General features: G+C 45.6%; 1 protein-coding gene across 1 annotated transcript; it reads left to right on the top strand.

Annotated features, from left to right (window-relative positions):
* The first annotated feature begins 2,359 nt into the window (after positions 1–2,359).
* LOC116836703 (ovomucoid-like) lies at positions 2,360–13,480 on the top strand. Its single transcript, XM_075068313.1, has 9 exons — positions 2,360–2,417; positions 3,862–3,887; positions 5,067–5,203; positions 5,801–5,867; positions 7,964–8,094; positions 9,234–9,321; positions 10,604–10,695; positions 12,351–12,450; positions 13,469–13,480. The coding sequence occupies exons 1-9, from the start codon at positions 2,360–2,362 to the stop codon at positions 13,478–13,480; spliced, it is 711 nt and encodes a 236-aa protein (XP_074924414.1).
* The last annotated feature ends 1,797 nt before the right edge of the window (positions 13,481–15,277 follow it).

Here is a 15,277-nt window from a genome sequence, read left to right as displayed (position 1 = left end):
AAGGACCCGCTGCCGAACTGCCACAGAAGAATGAAGCAGCGCGACTGAGCTACCGCCGAAGTGCCGCCGATCTACACTTCCCCCGCCCCCCCTTCCCACTTTGCCACTTAGGGCGGCAAAAAAGCTGGAGCCAGCCCTGGCAGGAGGTCAGGCTAGATTATCATGGTGGACCATTCTGGCCTTAAAATCTGTGAAAGGATGAAAGAGAATAGTGGAGGAGGGTGGAGATGAGGTGACGGAAGCACTGAGAGGAAAGAGAGGATGACGGCATTGTTGAGAGTTTATAGCTAGTTTGGTCACTGTCTGTTTTATTGTTCTCTGAACTTCCCTCAGGTTGATACTATCTCTCTGCAATATGGTGTCCAGAAGAAAAAGTATTTTTCCAGGCATGGGTGCAGCAGACAGAGCTCACTAGAGAAGGGACTGTTAGCTTCTGGCTTTGAAACTTGATGCTTTTCATATACAGCCCAAATGTACACTGGTGTTTTTATCAACAGCTACATCGCCCTGCCTCACCTAGGTCTCTCTCCCACCCAGCACGTGTGCATTTCAGATTACTTCCCACACAGGTAGGAGCCTGCATGTCTCCATCCTGATTCTCACTTATTGGTTTCAATCTCCTTTTCTAATCCCTCGAGTTCTCTTGGCACCAGGCCTCATTGGGGTGTGCGGCTCCACCCTGTTTAGCATCAGTCATGTGCTGTTTACTTTGTCTTCCAGGCCATGAGTGGTGATGTTGAATACAACTGGTATTTCTAACACCACTCCTTGCAGTTCCCATTCAATACCTCCCCTGAGTTGATACATAGCTGTTTATCCTCGTCCTTTGCTTTCATAGTCTTTTAGCCAGTTTTTAATCCTCTTGGCAGTGTTCAGCCCACACATCCATATGACGTCATTTAATACCTACTTCACAAGATACTGCCAAATCCATTACTAAAATCCAGTGTACCCCTTGTGCACTTGGATTCTGCTCCTGCAATCAGCTCTAATTGGGCAGAGCCCCACTGAAGTCAATGGGGCTACATTGCATCTCATTGCAGGACTGTGATTGAATCTGGTGAAGCAGTCTATAAAAGCAATCAAGTGTTTCGGGCAATATTTACATTGTATAATCTCATGCTACCTATTCCTCATTGTTCTGCCAGGGGCTGATCTTGCTCTCATTGGAATTAGTGGTGAAGGGGGCCAGACCTTGGAACAGATCAAGGTCACCAAAATTGCACCTAACCTGCTTCTCCTCCTTGCGCTCAAAACTTCTCTATCCTTCAGCCGTTGAGCCTTTAATTACTGTGGTCTATTTGTTTCTTAGTTTGAGCCATCTCTTTCCTGATTTGGGGAAATGACATTGTCACCACAAATTCTTTTCTTCCACTGAGAACATGACCAGTTCCCTGTTCCTTTCTGCAGGACTCACATTCTTGAGCTTAGGCATTGTCTTTCATGCCATTTCCTGTGCCCTCTCTAGGACCTTCTCTCTGCTAGACAGGCCTCGACTTGGCACATAAGGGTCCTTAGGAGCCTGATGAGATTTCGCCTCTCCTGCCTTATACAATGACAACATCACTCTTACAAAGACGCTACTCTTCTTTCTGAGGAGCAGTGCCTGTGTAGGATCTAATGAGTGCCATAAGCAGTGCTCATGGTCCTGTCTTTTGAAGCATGTCCAAAGCTGTGGAGTGGCTGGAAGGAGTTAAGGATCCTGGATCCCTGTGAACTGCAGAGCGTTTTCCGTAGTGTTGCTGTTGTGTAAATTCTAGGAACTGTCTGAAAGGGCTTGACTGTGTTCAACCGGGCACCAAGTCCAGCATTTTCAAACTTGGATGCGTAGAGCTAGCTAGGCACTTACATTCATTCCTAGGCCCCAGAATCAAAGTGGCCTGATTTTCAGAGGCTCTGAGAAGCCCCCAGCTCCCGTTGACATCACTGGAACCAGGTCATTAAAATAGAACCCCTAGCAGCTATTGCCTGCAAATATAGGATGCAAAATAATGAGGCGCCTAGATAAGCACTTTGATTTCACTAGCCACCCTGCAGAGTGTCCCATGGTGAGACTTCCCTGGTTGTGTTTGAAATTGACCTGATCCATTTGTAAATTCCTTCCTTTGACAAGATCCAGGGCGTGACTCAAACACGTTCTGTCCCTATGGAAATTAATGGTGTTGATGGAATCATTAGAATTTGAAACTCCCCTCAGCAAACTGGTTTCACAGCTAATGATGGTTCTTGGGAACGTTATGTCACAATCAAGGTGGAGTATCTGGCCACCTATAAATATATAATCCCAACTCTCTCACTGGGATTTTACCAAGCAATACAGTAACAGACCAGACACAGGCCAACAGCCACTGTCCTTACCATGAAGACAGCAGGTACCTTTGTGTTCCTTGCTCTGGCATCTTTCTGCTGCTTCTCAGGTGAGTAACTTTTGCTGTAATCTGCTCAGGATCGTATACATGATACTTCAAATCGTAGGAAGCTTTGACGAAGGATAGAGATTAAATGTCATCCAGCTGGAGAAGTGGCTGGTTCTAAAGAGAACCAGAGCAGTATTAGGAAAAAGCTCCATCATTTTTGCATTCTTAGCATTTGTAACAAAACTGGTTTTTTGATGAGTATTTGTGAAATTGGCACTATGTACGACTTTGCCATTGGTGACTGGCCTTTTCTCCAGTAAGTGAAAAGGATGGAATTCCCCCAGTGGTGTGAGAGCATCCACTTTCACTCATTGTGATGGGAAAAATGTAATTCTTTGTTTGTGGAGACTGGACACTTTGCTGTCCAGATTACCGTTTTTTTCTTTTCTTTTTTGTAATTGAATTTTTGCACATGGAAGTTAAGGTCAGAACCAAAAATGTAAACTGGTTTTGTGAATTCCTCAAAATGGGAATTTTTCAGCAGCTCTGTTAGCACTGAATGTATTTTCCCAGGAACCTACTGGGGACACTGGAACGTTAAGTAAAAGGCTGATGCTGTGGGGTTACCTTTTCTACCATGCACCCATTACATTGTGAAAGGGAGTTCACTGTGACACCAGGGAAAAAGATAAAACTGTCTATAGATAGTAATGATTTAGCAGAGGGATACTTATATCAGCTCTCCCTAATTGCCCCTCTGTGGGGCCTTTATCAGTTGACTAATTTCTTTCAGGCATTGCAGTCAAAGTGTGCCTTGATGAGGAATTTAGAGGGAGAAGTAGTGTGGCCTTATGGGGTAGCTCAGGTGTTCCAGGGGTAAGTGGTGCTGTGGAGGGATAGCTCAGTGGGTTGAGCATTGGCCTGCTAAACCCAGGATTCTGAGTTCAATCTTTGAGGGGGCCACTTAGGGATCTGAGGCAAAATCAGTACTTGGTCCTGCTAGCGAAGGCAGGGGCCTAGACTCAATGACCTTTCAGGGTTCCTTCCACCTCTATGAGATAGGTATATCTCTCTATATATTATATTATTATTCGTGGAAGAAAAGATAAAGAGTTTTGTGGGAGAAACAGCCAAATCTGATAGAGGTTGGCGCCCCGGCAAGGTGGTGGAGCGAAGCATTTAGAGTCTAGCATGGTTAAGCAGTAACTGAAGTGTCTTCAAGTCTTTGGTTTTAAGAACATGAAAAATAACACAGCAAAGGAAAGAGAGAAAATGGGGAATGTACAGAAATATAGGTCTGGAATGGCAAATTCTACAGGCCATGAAAAATCTGATATATTACTAGCTAACAAGTTACATCTGTTGGGCCCGTTAGTGCATTAGATAAGCCTTCATCCCATCTTTTCCATAATTTGAGTTTATGAAGAGAATACTTTTATCTTAAATTTTCCTCAGGCTTCATAACATTTCATGGTTTGTGTCTGTGTTTGTGTTTTTGTCGCAGGTGTTGCCAGCACAGATATAAATAAGGTTAGTCCACCTCTTTCTGCTAGATACTTTCCCAAAATTAGCCTGTTAATGCACCTAAAAATAACATGAGAGGGCTGGTAGACTTTAAAAGAAGATCAGAGTATTCCTCCTCGAGTGTAGAACTGAGGTTGTAAATCTCTGAGACGTAACTTCCATCATTGATAATGGGTGTAGCTCACAGCCAGGTTTTGGGATGCTTATCTGAATATATTTGGCCCAGAGATCTCATGAGATGCAGGTGAGAGATAGTGTGAGAGATGCTTTTCTCTTGGTATTTTACAGCTTTTGTTTCTGATCCAACTGGCATCCACGCTGGTGACAATTAAAACCAATGCAATTTAAACCCACTTTTTTGAATCTCCCAAAAATGATTTGATCCAATATTTGAGCTGAGTCAGATCAGTTCTTATTTTATGCAGACCCATTTGCTTATCCCCTGTAAAAGCCCACTTCCATAAGGAGCAATCCAAACCAATGACTAGCTGCGCAGTCTACATTTCCAGTCGTCTGCCTGTGAGGGCGTTGGCTGATGTTCTGGTAGAGAGCATAATATTCAGCTTGTTGAGAGTTTACTGCTTTGCTGAAGTTCACCTCTCGTAACTGAATCACATGCTGGTTGCTCTGCTCTGCTAGAATCACCACGTCTGCACTGGGCTGCCCCTTTTAGGGTTGCAGTCCCTCCTCTCCACTAGCTGCTTTTAGCTCATTCCACTGCCAGACATGAGAATTTCCAGGAGGGTGAGTCGTTCGGGTTATAACCACGTACACTCTTCTCTCCAAAGTTGTAGCGTATAGGAATTGGGTAGTATGCCTTTAAATAGTTGGTGAGCCAGCCTTCTAGTGGCCCTCACTATGTTTCAGAAGTCAGCACAGCCCTGCCGGAGCAGCAGTGTATGTATGTAATTAGGCTATGCATGTTGCATATAGTTAGAAAACCCAGTTCTATGGACCCCCCTGTGTGGTTCTCCATATTAAATAAGTTGTGGAAAGCGCTAAAGACAGGATAATGGGCAACGAGGACTGGGTGCTAAGATACAACGAGAATGGGTTATTGCCTCTAAAGGGCAAAGGTCCTGAAATTTTAACTACTTTGTTCAGGAAAATGTCAAGCTCTGATAACAGTTCTTAAACTCCCCCCCGAGTAAGGGAGGAAACTCTCCATGGAATGCTCTCTTTTAGCTTTTGCAGGATGAGTGCATGGAATTTTGGCCGCTCTTACGCAGTGGGCATTTTTATTGCAATAGAGATAACAACCCCGTCCGCGGCCCTGATGGCGAAACACACACCAACAAATGCGTCATGTGTAGAAAGATGATGTGAGTATGAGAAATAAACAATTGTCAGTGTAGCTAAACCAACAGCTCATGCTGCTAGACTGGTTGTTTTCCATGTCTCCTCTCCTTCTCCAGATTCAGTCCTACTCTCGTGGGACTTAATTCCATCTGTATGGCATAACCCCTTGGCTGAGGGATATACTGCAACCTCTGACCCCCAGTTCAGAGAGGTTAGTTTCTGACTCCCCAAAACCTTCACTTCCCCCGCAGGAATCCCGTTACCCTTTGATGCCAACAATGCAATGGCAGGAAATAACAGTGGACGTGTCCAGAAAAAATCAGTGCATGTTCTTAGCTTCTGGTTTTGCAAATGTGCCATTTAAGGGAAATTTGATATGGAACACACATGTCAGAAATGTCTTCGGGGAAAAGAGAGAGAATGGTGAGCAGCTGCAAATGGAGAGAGGCCAAGCAATTTGTGCAGGTGTAGCTAACTCAGAGCCTGAGTTGTGTCCCATTGCCTGGCGTTGCGGGAGTTAGGACAGGTTTGCGGGATGAGGCCTGTACTCGTTAGCTATTTTGGTTTTCCAGCTGAGGTTTGTGCAACTCCTGGTCACTCACTGCCTTCCCTTCTTTCAGGGCAAGTCAAGTAAATAACGGACTAAAGGGTGAAGGACAAAATGTGAACAGAAGCCCAACAATAACGGTGAGGCTAAAGGTTATCCTGGTTGCTACCAAAGCATGAAGGGTTTCTGTGTGCACCCAAAGGAAGAGGTTAGATTAATGTCTCTGGCCCAGTGGCCTTGTGTTGGTTACCTTAACTGCTATGATGGGAAACCCAGGCTCAGTTAATCTGCGAGTAAAGGGCCATAACAGCCCATTTGCCCACAGGATGAGGGCCAGAGTCTGTTGTTGTTAGCATGATGGCAGAGCACCAAGTCTGAGCAGTGTTTGGCAAACCAGAATTCAAAGCAATACGTAACTATCAGATACTTGCCAGCCTGCAATTACAGCCTGCGTCTGATCTAGAGCGTCAGCTCTAGGTGCAGGGATGGTGCCTCGTTCGTAAAGCTCCAAGCACGCTGCTGGCACTTGAGAAACAATTAATAGCAATAACGCTGCATGGAAGCTCTGACTAGGGCAGGGCGTGGGAGCAAGTCAGCCCTTATTGTGCCTAGTTTATCTCGATGACTTCCACGGCCAGCCCTTTTCTCACATGGCTGGTTTGCTAGACAGTGAGTCTTTTGGCCCTTTTCCTCCTTTGCTTTTTTTATATCCATAAGTGGAGTGGTTTGGGTCAAAAGGTGTCAGATCAGATGGGAACCATCCCTGCTTCACTCCTTCTGTGAATAAATGGTGAAAACCTTTAACATTAGAGAGTCCAAGCTACTTTAAAAATCCACAAGGGAGATGAGGAAAGCTGTTCCATGAGAAATCTAATCTAAACTCCCCCAAGCTTAGTCAAGTGCAATCCAGAGAGAGGAAAGATGGTTCAGTGGTGCTAGCCTGAGGCTCAGCAGATCCAGAGTCAAATCCCTGCTTCCTGTGTGATCTTGGGCAAGTCACTTAGTCTCTCTGTGCCTGAGTTCCCCATCTGTTCCCTACTTCACAGCAGTGTTGGGGGGATAAATACCTCAACAATCATGAAGCACGCAGAGGTTACAATAAAGGGGGCTAGATAAGCACCTAATAGATCCTGGAAAGTTGTGAACAGTCTGTAGTGTAACCCTACTGGAGTGCTGTGAATTATTTATGGAGATCATTAATAAACCAGAGGAAAGCAAAACTCAGACTGAAAGTGTTCGAGCAGATTGTTCTGCAGAAGTTGCTGGAGAGAGAGCAAGAGCGGTTTTTTGCTTTCATTCATAAAGTCACATGATACAGGCAGTAAAATGACTGCCCCTCAGTCATGTGAGCCTGTAATGATGTTTTTGTTACCTGCAGTTTCAACTATTTATCAGTGTGTTCACTCATGAAGGTCGGGAGAACTATTTTCCTAATTTAGAACCCATTAAAAAATTTTGGGATTTATGGTCAGGACAGAGGGTCTTGCCCGCACCCCTGTTTGAAACCAAGTTTATAAATGATAGCTGATAGAATAGAGATGCAGGAACAAATTGATAAAGAACAGCAAGTCACCAGGAGCAATAGGAATATATCTAAGAGTTGTGAAGGAACCTAAGGATAAAATGACTGAACTGTTAAAAATACATCAGATGGTTGGAGGGTAGCAAATCTTACACATCTTTTTAAAAGGCAGGGGAGGAGGTCCTGGGAATTACAGACCAGTGAACCTTAGTTCAGTACCAGCTACAATGTCTGGAATGATAATTAAAAATAGAATTATACAACACATAAGTCTGATATGACAGGGACCAATCAGCGTGGCTTCTGTAGAGGAAAAATCGTGCCTCGCTAATCTACTAGGATTTATTGAATATGTCAACAAAATAAGTGCTTCAGGCCAGTAACCAGATTTACCTACTCTCCTCCAAGCCACCTTCCACTTCTGCTTTTGGGCTTTTACATGTTTTGTTTGGTGTGTTGTATTGTGCTTTTAGATTTAACTGCTTCTTAATCTATTTTAATGATATGTACAGAATCAGGGCTGCTTTGAAGATGTTTGTAAGTTAAATTATTATCACTGCTCCCTCTGTATGTTAAGAGTTTTGGGGAAAGTGCTAGAATACTTGCATTCGTTGTCCTGTAATACTTTCCTGGCAAGAAAGCCAGCGTTTCCAAAAACTCAGCCAGTAGAACACGGGAGACACTCTGCATAAAATATTCTATTCCCTTCTGTAGAATGATTGCAGTGAATATCAATCACAACTTGACGCTAACGGAGAACTCACCTGCACAAAAGAGAACGACCCTGTGCATGACTCTTCTGGCCGGCAGCACAGCAACAAGTGTCTTATGTGTGCAGAGAAGTTGTGAGTACAGAAACTTTCCTCCAAGTAACTCAAGCAAAAGGTGGAACCATGTGCTCCAAGTCAGAGCAACTCATGGGTATAGAGTCCCACCCATGCTGTGCTTTTGAGATCCCTGAATCCAAGTGGCCCCACATGAGGAGCTACTGTGTAAGTCTCCAGCACCTGCCCCTCTTCCTCCTTCTGTTTGGTGTCAAGCCCCTGGGGCCAGATCAGAAGCAGCAGAGCAGAAGCAAAAGCCCAGGAGATGTGGGTAAAGATCAAAAGTCACCACCCCTGCTAAAGGGGACGTTCTCTGCTATTGGCAGCTCCTGTGAAGTCTTCCACACATCTCCTGTACCGGTCCAGATGACCCCCACTCAGCTTCCTTGGTGCATCTGCAATTGCAGTGCTGATATGAAGGCACCATCTCAGTTGGGATGTAGCATGCAGTGGGAATGGGGAAAAGAAATTCAGAGAGTAGCACAGATCCACCAGGAACTTGTGGGTTTAAGTAGGAGATGGAGGTGTGTGATAGCATGGACATTCTGGTGGATGTACAGGGAATATGGAGAGGTGTTCAAAATTGTATTAGGGGCACTATCTGAATTCTGTTATGCCCCGAAGCAATGTTTCTACATGTAGCTCAACAGAGGTGTTCCCCCAGCACATGCCTGCCGTGCTCACTCAGGGTGGGCAGATCTCCTGGGTGAGGGAGGTTGCAGATTTGGGAAATTCTCAGCCTGCTTTGATGTGGCAGAGGGATCTCAAAGCTCCTTTGACTTGGTATGAACCATATCCCTGTAATGGCGTAGCTGGAATCTGTGTTTTTTTGTAGGGTCATTCAATTCAATCATCCACTCATGTTGTTTATGCAGCCTATGTCATGTATGAAGGTTAGAACCCAACCCCCCAAAGCGGGCAGTGCACAGCATACAGGCTATCTAGTTTCCATTCCAATTTTATCCCCCTCCTCCCCCCACTCCTGTTTTTCAATTGCCTTGTTTGGTTGGGTATTTCACTCTGTTCTGCTGTTTTCTGCCCTATTTTTCGACTGAATTTTTGTTCAAGCTTCAGTCGAGCTTTGGAACAAACAGGATTCAGTTGCAACTGGGAGTCAGCCAGCCCTAGGCTCACCTTCTCTCCCTCTCCCTTTCTTCCAGCAAACAAGACGCTCAAAGAGGCATCCAGTTTGGTAGAAATACCCAGCAACCAACTGTGAACAGCCTTGATGGGAAGAGCACGAATCAGGTGAGGCTCAGCTTTATGCACATTGCTACCTGCCCAGGAGCGTTTTCCCTTTACACTAAGATAAAGGACATATATTGATGATCTCTGGACAGTGGCGCAGTCCTTGTGTACTTCACTACCCTGTGGAAGGAAACCCAGATTCTCCTGCGAATGCCCAGTGGCCTGGTATTTAATTTTATTATTTATTTTCTTGCTGCTTTGGTAGGAGATCAAAGTGCAGGTTGTAGCCATGGAATGTAGTTCTCACCAGGCTGGGAGTTCAGCAGGAGGACATAAGACAAAATGCCCTTCACAATATTTGAGAGAGCAACATTCATGTAGCTTCCTGATGCCAATCATAGTTTCTATCTCGTGAATGGCATAGTAGGCAGCGTCGGAGCAAAGCCGAGAGGGAGGGGATCAGACAGACCTGCGTAGCTATGGAGGTGGTTCCTAATGATGGAGTGACCTGTGATGGCTACACAGAGATGATGGGGAAAGGGAAGGGGAAGGGGAAGGAGAAAAGAGTTTTAATCAGATGAAAGAAGGCGGTTACTCACTCTGAGCCTGATTCCATCTCCAGTGAAGTCAACGGCACAATTCCTGCTGGCTACACAGGGTGCAGCACCGTGCCCTGACTCACCAAGGAAAGTGATTTCTGTGGTTTGAGCAGGGGGACCTAGCCCGGAAACAAACAAGGCTGTTTCTGTGTTCAGGATGAGAGAAACTCCTCGTTCAATGCAGTCTTGTACTGACACACTCTGGGGCATGAAAATGGCCCTTCAGCTTGGATTTCTTTCTTGAGATATCCTTGTAATAATTTAATGTTGTCTGTGGATTCAGCCAGTTTTCCTCCCTACCTCCCTTATATTCCAGTTATGTGGTTTTCAGAATGCAGAGAACAGAAGCAAACTGCTTCTCAGGCCAGGCTGCTGAGCCATCTGCTGCATTTTTACAGCGAAAGTTTTGTGCAACCTGAAGGTTGGGCAAGTCTCAGTGTTGGCCTCCATACTTCCTCCTGGAGGAACTGTAGCTGGTAGTTCTGGGTGGAGGTAAATCCAGTGGGCCTGCCTCCACAATGACACAAGGAGCAAGGCAATGGTGGATCAGGGCTCACAGAAATCTTATCTCTGGTCATGCCACAGGTACTGGTGCGAATCAGAGCCTGGCCGGAACAGAATATCAGATGTGCTGCTCCTAGTCCCAGCCAGGCGAGGGTGGTTGGAGTGGCAGAAAGATCTCAAAGATTATAGAAGAGCCCAGAGGAAACCTCACATCCATTGTGCTTCTGTCCCTTTCACAGAACAGCTGTAGCCAGTCTGGTGGGACCTTTCCCTGCTCTGCCAATGGCCATACTGCTCAGGGCAATAGCGGACCAAACAGTGGGTGTGGAGGGTGAGTATGGAAACACACAGCTACTTCTGAATGACCAAAGCAATGGCTCGAGCTGCTGTCCCACTCGAGTCCCCACCTACAATGACAACCTGAAATCAGGCGAAGTTACAAGTTATGTCTCTAACCCATAGCGGGGAGAAACAGTTCCAGCTTCTGATCTCCCAGATCTTCTCTGTCTGTCCTCCCAGAGAAATATTTCTGACGTTAGCCAACAGTAACAATCCCCAAACAATAATGGAATAATACTAACCTAAGCTACAGTGGTTTGTGCTCTGTCGAATATTGTAGCAACTTTTAAATGCACTGTCTCTCTCCCCCACCATGCCCACCCTATGCCAAGGAGCCGTGTCACCACCACTCATTGGGAAAGGCAGACAGAACTGGGCTCCAATTTCACTGATGCCAGTTATCCCCTGCAATGGTCTCTTCCTTCCGAGAGCCAGGCTCATGCTGTTCTGCAATGGCCCCATCAAACAGCAGCATGTAGAACACAGGGTCCCTGCGTTCCTACCTGGGTGGGTGCTGGGCATTCAGACAGGTGTGCTCATTGCAGTGAGTGACATCAGAGAATATTGTCACTATTGCCTTTGGCCTGAGAACTTAGTCAGTACGCAAGGCCTTGCAGGGCTGTTTCCATCTGGAGAAGACATTGATGATAAGAGTCAGGTTTACTCGTGGTGCAATCTTGTTTCTTGCAGACATGTCCCCACTGTCCTGTTGCCCTGACCACAGGAGACTACTACAGCAGGCTGTTTCCTTGCTCCAAAATCCCCTAGTCTGCCAGTTCAAGGGGCTCTGTGCCCAAGAAGCTTTGTCTTTCTGCCTTCTCTTTTCGGGGTCATGTTCACAACTCCCTCCTCCTCCTCCTCCCGGCTTTCTGCCTTCAGCACACAAAGCCTGCAACCAATCTGTGAGCCACCGTATTTGTAATTAGGGAAACCCCTCCACCCACGTTTTAGCTCTAACCTGCCATGTGCCTTGGGCAGTCCCTTCATTGTTTGTACCTATCTCTACTCTGTAAACAAGTTTAATTGCTTTGTCCATTGAGTCTGAAAGAATACTGGACACACCCACTGACTTTCACTCGGTCTGTGACTGTCTTTGGATCAAAGATTCCCCTGATGGAAGAAATGACCCATGCCTGCTGATAATGGGGGCGGGGAGGGGCAGAAGGTGGGCAGCCAGCTTCCACAGTGTTACTGACCATCCTCAGTACAAGCCAAGCAGCAAATCTGAGGGGTGGGGGAACATGTGACCCAGCATGTCTCTCCCCCACCCACCCTCCACCCATGAGTCACCTCTGCCTGATGGCAGCCACTCTCCTGTTTCAACGTGACCTTAATGGAGATAATCCATATTAGGCTTTCTTTTCCAATGAGGGACCAAAGTCATTTGTCCAGTCCCCTACCCCTTAAACAGACCAGACAGAGGGAGGAAAACACAATGAGAATGGATGGGAACAGCTCCATAGAAAGCTTTGTTTTAGTGCCAAGCAGGTAGGTGACCTGGAAATTGAATCCTGAAGGTGTATGAGAGAAATCTCATGTAATAAGAACAGACAGGAAGCTGACGTGTGTGCATTCATCCTTGTTAGAGGCTTTATGTGCCAGGGCTATACAAAAGAAGCTCACACTCTACCTCTCCCTTCCTTCCAGCACGCAGCAAGGCACAGCTCAGTACGGTGGAAACTGTGGAACACAGTCTGGCAGCAATGAAAGAGAGAACCAAAGTGTTGGCAACGGCATTATCATTCCGGTAAATCTAACTGGACAATCTCTGAGTGTCTAGCTAGCAGTGGAGTCACGAGCCATCAACCCTGGTTCAGAGCTGGGCTGCCGGGCTGATTAAACAATCCAGTTCTCTGATTGGTCCTCTGGTCAGGTGTTTGGTTTCCCTTTACAGGCAAAAGAAAATTAACCCTTACCTTACCTATCTACTTATGACAGGGGCCTGGCTAAATACTCATGAAGAAAGATTGAAAAGATTGGGAATATTACCTTAGAAAGGAGATGGAGAACAGGGAACATGAGAAAAGTCTCTAAACTAATGAATGGTTTAGAGAAGGTAGATTAGAGCTTCTGTTTTCCCTGTCCTCCACACAAGAACAAAGCAGGACTGCTCCAGGAACCAGCATTCCAAGCTGGTGCTTGGGGCGGCAATTTTCAAGGAGCGGCTGTCCCTGTTGTTTTGCCCCCAGCCGCGCGCCGAATTGCCACTGCAGACAGCGGGGCCAGTCCATGTGCCCTTAGGGCGGCATGTGCATTTTCGCAGTGGAGACAATTTGGCAGCAGCTTCTATATTTAGCTGTCTGCAGTAGCTTCAGCTAAACATAGAAGCTGCCGCAGAAATGGCCTTTGCCGCGGAAATGCGCCTGCCGCTCTCAGGGCACACGGACTGCCCCCACCGTTCACAGCGGCTATTTGGTGCGCTGCTTGGGGCGGCGAAAACTGTAGAGCCGGTCCTGGAACAAAGACACATTCATTGAAATGAAAAGGTGACAAATTCAAAAAAGAAACACATTTTCACACAATGCATAATTAGACAGTGGAACTCATTGCCACAGGAAGTCATTGAGGCCAAGAATCTAGCAAGATTCAAAGAGCTTGGTCCTTTATGTAGATTATAAGAATATCCAGCGTTATCACTAATGCTAACAAAAATTTTGGAAGAGAGGTAAAACTTCATGGTTACACTAATCTTTAGCTATGAGGGACTAGGATGAGGGCTAATGTGGGGGCAGACTGCCCCTATCTGCCTGCTGTTGGATTCATAGATCTTCCTCTGAAGCACCTGGTGCTAGCCACTGTCAGAGATTGAATACTGGAGTATATGGACCCGGAGTCTGTTCAAATCTGGCAGTTCCTATACTCCTATGTTCTATGACAAGCTCTGGGTTATGATAAACAAACCATGTTAGCAACAGCTTGGTTATATTTTCTAACAGCATTTCAGAATGGAAGTGTGAAGGACTTGAAGTGGCTTGTGATAAAACAGGACTTTATTGAATAACTGAAATTGGTTTGGAGAGTAAAAGCAACCACCTAGTTTTTCGTGGGTCATCGGCAGGGTTAGAACCCAGGAACTCCGGACCCTACCTCATGAGCAAAAGAAGCAAATTCCATTGGGGGCAGCGGTAGTAGGCTAATATGCACTTATGAGGTCCAGCCACTAGTGGGAGATCTAGATTCCAAGGAATCTTCTTTGATAGGATTCAAATTGCCTTGGATATGAACACTGTCACAAAAGGCAGATGATCTACACAAGGTGTTGAGTACAGGAAGGAGTCTAGCGGGGGACCTGCAAAGGTCACGGTTGTCTGGTTTAACTTCATTAATTGCATGGAAGTGGGAGCAAACAGCACATTAGTGGAATTAGCAGATGATGCTGAATGGGGAAGTCTTGAAATAACATTCTTCAGAGCAACATCCCTGGTTCTTTGTGTTCCCCAGAGCAGTCAACGATAAAATCAGAAAATGAGAATCCCTTTCCCAGCAACCGTATTAATAGCGGCAAGTTACAGAGGGTTTAAAATATCTGGAGCTATGCACAGTTGTTATAGTTTAGAGGCTAAAAATCTCCTCTCTTCCGGATGTAACTCTCCTGCTCATTGCAAGCCTGGCCAGATTGCACCACGTGCAGTTGCTACCTCTTCGCACACCTCTGGCTTTGAAGTGAGCTATCCGGAGAGGGGAAGAGACTCCATTCTTTCTCCCACCCCTTTGTTAGGATACCTGAACTAGTTCAGAATAAAGTATGTATGAGAGAGACAATGAGGCCCAGTGCCCTCTCCTGGCTGAAATGTGTTGGCAGGATTGGGGCCTAAGGATGTGAAAATACTTTAGAGAAATGGCTTTTTTTTTTTTGCCATGAGTGTTTCCCCTCAGCATGATGAATGTACGCGGTAACCTGATGGCAGGGTTAACTTTACCTAAATGCTCCTGTTTTTGTGGATGCAAGGAAAGAAGAGAGACACACGTAACTGCTCCTGTTAATCACTCACAATTATTAGTGCATGTTCACATACCTCAGCTTGGTAAGGGTCAAAGGCTGTGTGAGTATCTGCCTGCAACATTGCTGCCTGGGGCTTAGAATCAGCTTACGTTGTGCCAGTTTTAGAGATCTTTGAATAAAATATGTGATGAGCTTGGCCCATCTTAATGCTCACAAATCATTCACAAAATGAATCTGAAGCAAAGTATATTTGAGTTGCAAGCAGCTGATCTGAACAAATTTCAGCCTTGTTTACAAGCCAAGTTGGTCCACTTGACAGTCTTTATTTTGTTTGGTTGCCTGGTCACATGACCTTATTCCTGCTCTGTGAAACGATGTCTGACGTTTTTTAAATAGGCGAATAACAAAATAAGAATGACTCTCAGCCTCCCGGTCTGAATTCCTGACCAGTCAATATTCAGGCTACAATCCCTGAAACTTTCAGGATTCCTGGATGTTTTTACAAATTAACCAGCATTGATTTGAAGACTCACACATAATGGCCAATATGGCCCCATGAATAACGGCAATGTGAACTCACAATACCTATTTTTCGATCATTTTTAGTGTTGTTTGACAAGCTCTCATCAGT

This window comes from Chelonoidis abingdonii, chromosome 7 (genome assembly GCF_003597395.2).
Source record: "Chelonoidis abingdonii isolate Lonesome George chromosome 7, CheloAbing_2.0, whole genome shotgun sequence".
Taxonomy (NCBI): Eukaryota; Metazoa; Chordata; order Testudines; family Testudinidae; genus Chelonoidis; species Chelonoidis abingdonii.
This window is presented reverse-complemented; position numbering and strand designations above follow the sequence as displayed.